The 11,008-nt window shown below is 45.8% G+C and overlaps 1 protein-coding gene across 10 annotated transcripts in view; it reads right to left on the reverse strand.

Moving 5' to 3' along the window:
* PPFIA1 (PPFI scaffold protein A1) overlaps positions 1-11,008 on the reverse strand; it is a 922,132-nt gene that overhangs the window by 733,047 nt on the left and 178,077 nt on the right. For all 10 annotated transcript variants that reach the window (XM_086959570.1, XM_086959566.1, XM_086959563.1 and 7 more), the window contains exon 4: positions 6,849-7,013. In XM_086959570.1, the coding sequence (XP_086815696.1) occupies positions 6,849-7,013 (165 nt within the window). The remainder of the gene's footprint in view (positions 1-6,848; positions 7,014-11,008) is intronic.

Consider the following 11,008-nt stretch of genomic DNA (forward strand, 5'->3'; position numbering starts at 1 on the left):
TGCATCAAAGGACAAAAGTGATCTGCACATCGGATGAAAACCATGTGGACCTTAGGCATGCATGGCATCTCTAGGTTATCAATAAGTCCACTGACAGTCACAGACTGTGGTGTCTACGCCAGCATGCATACTGTGCCTAGAAGCGTCTGGCCTATCTTTCACCACTTCCAAAAAGTGTTTTTAGATCTGGGATGTCTGTGATCACCATGTCAGTCATGTCTCGGAAAGAATGGATGTATGTGAGAAAGTGCCTCCTTTGACAAGGTTAATCCCCAATTTCTGCCTGGTATTCATGTTTCGATTGTAGTGTAGAGGGTCTCTTACAACCAGGTCCCTTGTGGCAAGGCGTCTTTCCTACAAACGATTCCACAATTGGCCCAGTTAATGGTACCGGTGTAGCTGGATATATAGGGCCTTGGGACCGTAGAAGGTCGCCTAGGGAACCCTCCCCTAGGCCATGCAGTCTGCCACTGCAGCATGCATAGCCTTGTGCAGACAAAAGCGACAAAGCTGACTTAACACACTGTGTGCCTTGACAACTAACACTGCCTAAAGTAGAGGTAAGTGTCTCCTCTTGCAGGCCTTCTAGCCCTAACGGAGGGTGCACTATGCCACAGGTGTGGGCATATCTGCCTGAGCAGATATGCCCATACAATATTTAAGGCTAATAGATATTGTAAGTGTCAGGGAAGTAATTGAGCGCGCATGGGCTGGAAACTAGACAAGTCCAGTTCCCTAGCACAATGAGGTCTACTCTGAACTCAGGAGTTTGGTACCAAACAAACTACTCCTTTCAATAAACCCACACAGATGCAATTGTGGTATTTATTGTACCATACACTCAGAGGGCACCTCAGAGTTGCCCCCTGTAAACCAACCAACCCTGGTGTGGCCACAGACTGGCTATAGGCAGCCTGCCACCACCAGACAGGCTTCTGGATCCCTGGTGGAGAGACTCCTCTCTGGTGCCAGAAACAATGCACATCCTGGGTGGAGGTGTTACACGAGTGCTCGAGAGGGAAGATTTAAAGGCCTGCCACCTTTGTGTCCATCAACTGTTGTTTTTACCTTTGTGATGCGACCCCTCAGCCTCTAATGTTTGCAGCAGATAGCAGCCCCCAGTTTACACTCCCAATTTGTGAAGAAAAGCTTAGGAGAATAGGAGGTGTGCCCACCTCTGCCAACTCCATCCATATGGTGAGGGGGTGAGGTAAAGTTAATCTTTCAGTCCCCGCCATATGGAAGATGGGGAGACCCCTCCAATCAGGGCTAGGTTTATGCCTCATCCACAGGAGGGTGCCATAACGGATGATACAGTCACCCCAGTTTTGGTACCCTAACAAGATGAACGAACAAAACGGCGTGGAGAGAAGCCTGAAAAATAGCCTGAAGAAGAGTACTGACTTGGCCCCAACCATACCGGCCTCTCTCCAGCTTTAAAGACCCTGCAAAGACAACAACGTCTGTCCTGCAGGCAGTGACTTCTACAACACGAGGAAGACTGCCTGCCTTTCGACAAAGACCAGACTCCCCTGAGGGCTGCATCCTGTCCCCAATAATCCTACAAAGAGGACTCTGGTGCCCTCCAGATTGGCTAGTCTGCCCACTCTGCACCAGACGTTTCTGGCCCGTTTCCAGGTGGACTACTGATCCAGAATGGGTTCCCCGGTGATCATGACCTCAAGTCCAGCATTGGCTGATCCCTCCTGGACTTCGCAATGACGCCTACAGCCAGAACCTAGAGGTTTCTCCTCACTACGACCGGCAAGAAGAATCAGACGTCTACAGGCACCCCTGCATCCGAAGCCACTGAGCCTTGGAAAGCTGAACAGAAAGTGCCCCTACAACCTCCTACATCTCTACCTCTGCTGTCGCTGGTCTACCTCCTGCAACCTCTGGTGTGACGCATGCTGCCGGTTTGTCCGAAGCAAGTTCTCCATTGAAGAGCATTGGGCACCGGACGCTGTACTTGCACTCTGCACCGGACCGCCCCTGTGCTGTTGGTGGCGTATGTTTGGTGCTGCTTGTTGGCACCCCCTGTGCTTGCTCTAACCCCCAAAGCTTGGCTCCTGCAACCGATATAACTACCTCGAAGCAGTGTGGTTACGAGCACCCTCAGTCTCAAATGAAATGAATTGGGCTGTACATCCGATTGTGATCTCTGCACCCGGCCACCACTGTGCCGCTGGTGGTGCAGTTTTGGTACTCACCTGACCCTTGCTAATCTTTAGACCCGAAGACGCGAACTGTAAGCAGTGCACATACCTGTATAACCACATTACTGTTTTCCTCCATAGGATAACATTGAACTCTTTGAAAATTGTACTGCCGACTTGAAAGGCTAAAGTAATTTTACAGAAAAAGGGACTTAGCTTATTGCAACGATCTTGGTCTGAAAATAAATCTCAAACAGAGCTTCTTTTAAAATAATGGTGTGGATCTCCTTTTTGAGTCATGTATCCGTTATTGGTCAATGTTGTGCTATAAATGTCTTACACTCCTAAGTGTTGGGCCTAAGGCTTCGCACTCAAACTACCACTAATAGAGCACTTTGGATTTACATTGAGCCCTGTACACTTCTGAGAAATCACTGGAATCTGAGCAAGGTATAACCACCTAGTAGCATACCATATACAGAGCCAGCTTCCTATAGTGCATCTATTTAACATACAGGCAGCACTTAGACAGCTTAGGGATAAACTACCAGACAAAAGGGATTTCTTCTCGAAGGTCTTCAAGCGTTTGGCTTCCCTATTAAGAGGGTATTTGGGAAAATCCCCTAGGTTCAATCCAGTTGCTAACGATGCACCACTGAGTCTTCAGGTGATGGTCAAGAAAGACTCCTCTTCTGGTGCAGGCCAATTTGTAATCTACATTTGCAGAGTGCACTAATACTTTGTGAGGGTATCCAGGTGCTTGAGCAGGCGAGTGGGCATATGGACCTCGCAGAGTCATACATAGAGCCATGGCATTCCATGTTCTGCGTAAGATGTGGGTGACAAAGCCGCCTACTCCTGGTTTTGTGAATGCGGGGATGAGTACGAACAAGAGTGAGATACAGCATAGGTGTCTGGTCGGCTGTTGTAAGTGTATGATGCTGTCAAGGTATGCTGGTCTAATGTTATGTAGGGCTTTGTATGTGTGAGTCAGGAGTTAGAATTAGCTGCGCCTGTGAATGGAGTACCAGTGGAGCTCCTTGAGGTACAAAGTGATTTGCGTGCAGTGTGGGAGGTCTAGTATGAGTCTTGAGGAGGCGTTCTGGAAGGTCTGGAGTTTTATCATAAGTTGCTTGTAGATTCCGGCATATGGTGTGTTGTCGTAGCCAAGACGCTTGTAATGAGTGTTTGGATAACAGTCTGTCTGGTGTTCTGTGGCAGCCATTCGTAGATCTTTCGTTGTATGTCAGTGTTGTGCTGTCAGTGTGAGTTTGTTGTCTATGCTTATCCCCAGGTTTCTTGCATGGTCAGTAGGTGTTGGTGCTGGTCCTAGCATCGACGGCCCTCAGGTAGAGTCCCATGGGGAGGTCTCGTTTATAAAGATCAGAATTTCTGGCTCTTTGAATTGAGCTTCAAGCAGTTTGTTCTCATCCAGTTTGCTAGCATAGTCATGCAGTTGTTGAAGGTGGTTCTGAAGGTGTTTGTCTTGTCCGTCAGGGAGAGAATAATTTGGGGGGTCTTCTACAGAGGATGTTGACTAGCGGGGTAATGTAAACGTTGGACAGGGTGGTGATGAGGGATGATTCCTGGGGCATTCCGCAGATCAGTTTCTTGGTAACCAAAATGAAAGGTGGGATTCTAACCCTTTGGGTTCCTCCTGTGAGGAAGGAGCAGATCCAGTGGAATGCAGGTCCTTTGATGCCTAAGTCATGGATTCTGCTGACCAGAGTGTTGAGAGATTGTGTCTTAGGCCATGGAGTGGTCAAGTAGGATGATTGCTTCGGTCTCTACGTGATCCAGGATTATCCAGATGTGGTCGGTGGCTGCAAAGAGTGCTGTTTCGTGCTGTGTTTTTTAATAGCCTGATTGGGTGTTGCCCATTAGGAGGTGAAGCTTGAGGTGAGTTGAGTTGCTTGTGGATGGCCTTCTCCATGACTTTGGCTTGGTACTGGAGCAGGGATATTGGGTGAAAGCTGCGCAGTTGGTTGGGGTAGGCTGATGGTTCTTTTGGAGGAGGGCATTTACTTCCTTGTATTTCCAGTCATACAGAAATGTGGCGGTGTGAAGGAGGTAATGAAATGGAAGAGGGTGGGCTGATGACGTTATCAGGTTGTAGATGTGGTGGGGTCATGGATCCGTGGTTGCATGATCACTACTGTATCATCTCTGGTGAGGGGTGGGTCCGTGGGGGCAAATTCACTGCTGTATCGTCTCTGGTGAGGGGTGTCCATTTGGTCAGGTGGTTATCTTGGTTGATGTTGGGTAGTTCGGCAAGGAGGATGCTAGGGTCAGATTGGTAAGATAAGTTGCGGTAGAGGTTAGTGATTTTGCTGTAGAAGTTTGATAGGTAGCTGCAAAGTTCTTGGGAGGGAAAGATGTTGGTGGATGTTGGAGGTTTGGTGACGCCCTTTATGATCGAGAAGATCTCCTTGCAGCTGTTGGAGCTTCCTTTAATGCGTTCAGCTAGTACACATTTCTTGGTGTAGTTGCTGGTAGCATCTGAGAGCAGCCTCGTGTCTTGTGGATCTGTCAGCTTTGTGGATCTGTTGGAGGTATTTGTGGTTGGTTCTCCATTTCCATTCTAGCGGTTTAAAGAGTTCTTTGGATTCTCTGAGGCCCTGTATGTACCAGCTGGCTTATCTATTGGATCTTCTTTGCTTGCTTGGGTTTAATGGGTGTGAGTAGTCTGAGCAGTTCCTGATCCAGTTGTTGAAGTTTGTGATGTCCTTGTTGAGGTAGTCTGTGGGGTAAGGTTGTTCCATGCCGAGGGTGCTGAGCTAATACGTTTGAGATTTTTTCCCAGCTGAGGCTTGGTAGGCTGGTGCTGCTAGGTGCATTCACTATCAGTGTGTTAATCTGGAAGCGGATGGAGTGGTTGGTCCATGTGAGCAGCATGGTAGCGTCTTATTTGATGCTGTAGCTGGTGGTGAAGATGGGATCCTTTGAGTATGGGTCCTGGGACTAGCTGGGTGAGACCGGTGTTGCCCGGGCTTTTGAGGATTTCTGCGAGCAATGGTCCTACTGACTACAGACACAATGATGGTTTCAACTAGAGCCCCTCCAAAGAGTCTTGAAGTGCCAAGTTAAATAACAGTAATGGCTCTGAAGACGACTGTTGTATCTAGAGCATTTACATGAAGATATTGTCCCTCTGCTCTATTGCAGGTAGTGGTAGATCAAGGTTCTTGCCTTTTTAACAGCCAAAAAAGGGCAGCCATTTCCGGGGAAGCCGTTACTAGTCTGGGTCAATGTCAAATGTCTGGAGAAGTGTCCAAACTTCTAGCTCCTTGGAGGGCTACTACTTCTGAAAGTGGCCCAGAGTCACAAATGTCGTTCACCTGGGACGGACCATCCAAGTCCACTTTGATATAGAGGTACAAAAAGGTACCGACAGTCCTGCAGAAGGGAAGAGAGCCTCCCTCCTTGATTTATGGAACTCCACTGTAAACAGGGAATCTGGGAAGGCTGAGAGGCTCTTGCCGACGCCAGAGCAGTTGTACATGTTGAAGTTGCTAACAGAGTTGGACTGGGCTGGGGGTCAGAGTCAGATGCCGGTGTCAGGCTTGGCAATGTCACGTCTTACCAAAGCCAGCGTTGCCACAGATGCCTGTACAGACACAGGTGGATGATTAAGAGCAAAAGGCTGGAACGGCACCGGGTTAATCCTGTATCACATAGAGGTTCTCCTTTGACTAAGTTTCTATGGGTCAGCAAACCGGTCCCATGGGACCACAGGTGCTCCAGAAGGGCTGGCCCACAGATCAGTGGACGATGTAAGGTACTACAGTAAAACTGATAACCATGCTTGTTGGGCAGAAGCAGTGTAGATAGCAGTGGGGTGGAGAAGGTGATGCCACCTAAGGAGGCACAAACACCACTAAGGAAATCTACACTTATTCTGGCTCCAAAGACAGGGCCGAGTTGAACTTGGACTAACCTGGTCTATAGGAAGAGTAGTGTGGATTCCTTTTCTGGTGCCTTCTCTTTTCCTTCAAAAATCTGGTGATCTGTACCTCGCGCTTGAATGCAATCTCATCCTGAAGCCCGAGCAGGCCTTCTTCAGAGTCAGCCACAAAAGATATTGGCTCTACACTCTTATGGCCTTTGGGTGCATTAGCTGACAGAGGTAACACAATGACACATCGTGCCTCACCCAGAGGCACCAGACAGCTCCCATATGCGTCACACAGACAACAGGATTTGAAACATGACCTTTCAGAGGTAACATTAACTTGTTCGCACCACTGATAGGGATTTACGATAGAAAAATATTTCTCCACAGAATATATGAGCCTAAGCTTTGGACTTGTCGAAAGGCAACATTGCACATTTGACAAAGGACATATACACTGTAGGAATAAATGTGTGATTGTCAGAACAGTGGCTATAAATATCATGTGGAATTGGCCTACATTTATTTTTGCTGCCATGTTGTATATATAATATCCAGAAGTGCAGTGTACTGTGCTTTATATTACCACTTTCATCAATTTGTTAGTAGGCGATTCGATGTGCTAGAGATGTCGATTTGTGGGTTATTTTTGTTTTTTTAAAGACTACCCCTACAGCCCACAGCCAAGAAAAGCAACAAAATACTAGCTATTGCAGGGTTATAAATTTCTTGTACATCCTTAAACAGTGAAATATCGATACCAAAAGATCCAGCAGCAATGGATTAAGTAAGATCAGTACCTTCTCATCAAGAGCTTTGTGATGTTCAAATAATGATTTCAGTGCTTTGAGAACTTCAACTTCACTGGACACTCCAGCAGGCGACTGTGCCTGTCTCTTCACCACTGTCATTCTCAGAGACCGCTCATGCCTTGACACAAGACATTCAAGGTGCTCCAAAAGCAACTGAAACAGAAAACAGAAAGTCAAGGATAATGTAAAAGGTGATATTTCAGCCAATACTAAAAATTCTACTATTGCACAACAAATGTTTAGTTAGTTATATGCCCTCTAAATTGTCCCAGCTTTAATATCCAACATTTCTTGGACCAAAAGGTAATTAGTTGAGAGATGGGAGATCTCCACTAAAATAATAAACACAATCCTGGTCAGGGTGAACTACATAAGATACTAAATAAAACTGTGCTAACCCTCTAGTAGCTTGGTACAAAACCAATGAGGTTTAACTTGGGAGGCAAGCGGGGACAGCTTTTCCCCAACCTGGTCTAACCTTTACCTTTTCCCAGGAATGGCTCCAATCTGTCTAAGAGGGCAAATGCAGGGCTAGGTGTCAGTGGAATAGCAGGCAGTCTAAGTGGTCAAAAGGGGGTGAACACAGCCCTCAGGTTACCCTTTGAAGCACAGAAAGGGCGGAGTACAACACTTCTGGCCATCCTGCTCAGGAGAGGAACCAAATGCCCCACAGCCAAGCCACTTTAGTACCTAGGTCAGGAAGAAATACACAACACAACACAGAAAAGCCATCCACATACATGTGATTCTCGAAGAAAGGCGCTTTTTGTTTAGGCAGAAAAATGCCACTGTTCCAAAGGTTAAAAACTAGAGGGGATAGGACCTTAGGACCGGGCCAGTATAGGCCGTATAAATGCAAAACACGAAAAGGGGGACCTGACTGTCACGCTTTGAGCTCTTATTGCTTTTGAGCAACAAACAGACAACTATTCTTTCTGCTTGAATGGTTTATTTTAACCACTCTTTTTGGCTATCAATTTTTTTTTTGTCAGAGAAATGTTTTAATGTGTGAAAAGTAGAGAATTATTTTTCAAATGACATACACTGGTGTTCTTAACATTCACTAAAGACAATAATCATAAACACACAACATTAATACATACAATACTTTTGAACAACAAAACCTTGTTACATTTGCATCAAAAACATGCAACAACCACAATGAATCTGTCCCTATTCTGAATTCTAAACCAACCAAGTGTCTAGCACAGGGAAATAATTTAAGTGTATAAATGGGGGATGATTTTCATAACAGCACCCCCCCAGAGTATAAAAAGAACATTTTTTAATACTCTGTGTAAGTAGAGTGACAGCGCGTTTCGAGACCCAGGCTTGTAGTACTGGGACTCTCATCAGGGCTTCATATACAAGGCTGCCAGTGTTTTCTAAGAAAAGGTGCAAATACCAAACAGAATGATTGTGCTTATATCGAACTCGAACTCCATTATTTAACTCTAGCCTCATCTTTTTACCTGATCTGGCCAGGCGTTTGAGACCCAACTTTGTTTATACGATTCGTGGCTCAACTCGGCTTCAAATTCAGAGGATTGCAGGGAGTCTTGTAACCACTACCGCTATCCTGAGTCTTTCATGCCAGGACGTGTATTTCGGCAATATAGTTATCCTGAAAAAACTGGATACACTATATTTGAAACAATTCTAAGCTGTATAATTAAGACAAGCTGGAAGCAGTAAACGGGGCTCACCGACTTCGTATTAATTTCGCCACATCAATCGTTCTCTAGACCGATGTCGATTCGCCAGTGACTGCAAATGGAGGGCATTTCTTTCAAGAGCACTTTCAATGGTGTATATAAAATAGATGGTCATGGGAATTGTAGTACCTCCATGTACACCATTTGAAAGAAGTTTACACTGAAACCTTAACAAGCCCCAACTGGTGAATTGTGGGACCTGTAGTGTTTCTCCCAACATGACTGTTTTGGACAGCTCTGACATCCCATTAAGCCCAGTAACTGTGCTATTACATTTTAATTAGTCTAGTTACAGAGGGAAAGGAGCACAAAGTCAAGGTAAATTCACCTACAATATTATCTCATATTACCTCATTTGCGAGGACAGAGTGTATTTCGTGCTAATATGTGACTAACACTGCATAGGTCAACAATGTGATACAGGTAGCCCTCAGTGAACCTGTATCTTCTACAGCTGAGGTTTTGAGCCCTGCCGAAGTGTCAGTGTTGCGTCAGTGCATAATATTATCTATGGAGGTATTCAAACTAGATCGAGACGCAGACAGGATGGATAGCCAGGGATAGGAGGGCCATCACAGCTTCGACCCACTCCTCATCATCCACCTCACCAAGGCATAGTTCCCATCTCTATCGGGGCGTTAATCACAAGCACTTGTTGCAGTCTAGAAATACCTTTCTTCTCCAATTTCTTGAGGACCAGTTTTGCCCAGATTGACTTTTATTTTTTGATATTTCTAGGTTACCCCCATGCTATAAGAGGGTGGGTCGACCCAGAAGATAGCTGAATATTTGTAATGTATGCGGTGAAAAACGTCCATTGTGAGCTCCTATTTTTTATTTATTTTTAAATTTCAATGCAACAGGGTTACACCCCGGCAATAAAAGATGAGTGCAAAGTCCGAGAGGGAGCGAAACAGCATGATTTGGCATAGCCATGTAATTGACTGCTTCTGAAAAGTGGCAGATTGCACATTTGTCTCATTCAGAGGGGCATGGTGTTCCACTATTTGTGGGTCAGGAATTAGAAGGTTGTGTCATGTCTCGAACGAGACATGTTGGGATTAACCAGCAGATGGGGGGACGGGGGGGGGCGAGTGGGGTGGGTGGCGATGGCGATGTATGAGAAAACAGGCATCTACCCATCTTTCGGAAAGAAAAACGAAGAACAGATTACTACAGTTTTTGCCATTTTTCCATGGCTCACAGTTTAGCACACTTTTCCTAGGTTTGTGGTTCCACTTTACTTGGAGTATGCGGTTGAACATGTGTGAAACCAAAAACCTAAACATTTCAGCAATCCAGAATTCACCAGAGGGTAATTTCTGAAGATCGCTCATGGTTTTCCCCAAGAAACTAAAGCTGGAAATAAAAAGTATTGTACAAATAATTTAAAAAAAATAGAAATAGGCAACATTTTGATCAGTAATTTTTTTGCTTTAATGGCAGAAATGGACAAGTTACTTACCTTCGGTAATGCCTTATCTAGTAGAGACATGATCTAGCCGCAGTGTCCTTACCTTTGAACTTCCAGGCGTTAGGCTGGATCTGGTAGATTTTTGTTAGTAGTACCCCCACGCACATGTAGGTGGCGTTCAGCTCTGCGTAACGTGGTTGTGACATCTGCGGTGTCCATATAACCACCATGCGGACTTCAGTACTTTTCACGTCTTTCCACGCCAGAAGAGTGAAGTCATGTAGTGACTGAACACGGTGTGTTAGAAAAAATGAACAACTAGGGCCCTGAAGGGGACCATCCTTGACACGAACAACAATTCCGTAGTACGGGAAGGAAGGGCGAGTTAATAAGGAATCTGAAGCTAGATCATGTCTCTACCAGATAAGGAGTTAACCAAGGTAAGTAACTTGTCCATCTGATAGGGACATCTAGCGGCAGATTCCTTACCTTTGAACAGATACCCAAGCAATACAATTCCCCAATCGAGGGACTGTGGAACCGTTCAAACCAGAAATTCCTGCAAAACAGAGCGAACAAACAGTCCTTCTCTGCGAACCTGAGAATCCATGCAGTACTGTCTGGTGAACCTGTTCAGCGATGCCCATGTGACTGCTTGGCAGTTATCAGAAAAAGGGACACCACGCTGGAGAGCTGTGGGGGCCATTTTTGCCCCTGTGGAATGGGCCCTAAGCCCTTCAGAGGTGGGGGGGGGGGGGAATCTTTCTTCGCTAAGGCGTAGCAAATTTTGATAGGGGATAACCCAACTGGATATAGTCCTCTTATGGACAGCACACCCTGTCTTTGCACCCACATACCCTATAAAGAGCTGGTAATTCACCCTAAAACTCTTTTGTTCGATCGAGACAGAACAATAAAGCTCTTTTTGGGTACAGACATAGGAGACGTTCCTCTTCCTTGGAAGGGTGTTGTGGTGCTTAGAAAGTAGGAAGAGTACAGACTGTCCCATGTGAAACGGT

Source organism: Lissotriton vulgaris, chromosome 2_2 (assembly GCF_964263255.1).
Source record: "Lissotriton vulgaris chromosome 2_2, aLisVul1.2, whole genome shotgun sequence".
NCBI lineage: Eukaryota > Metazoa > Chordata > Amphibia > Caudata > Salamandridae > Lissotriton > Lissotriton vulgaris.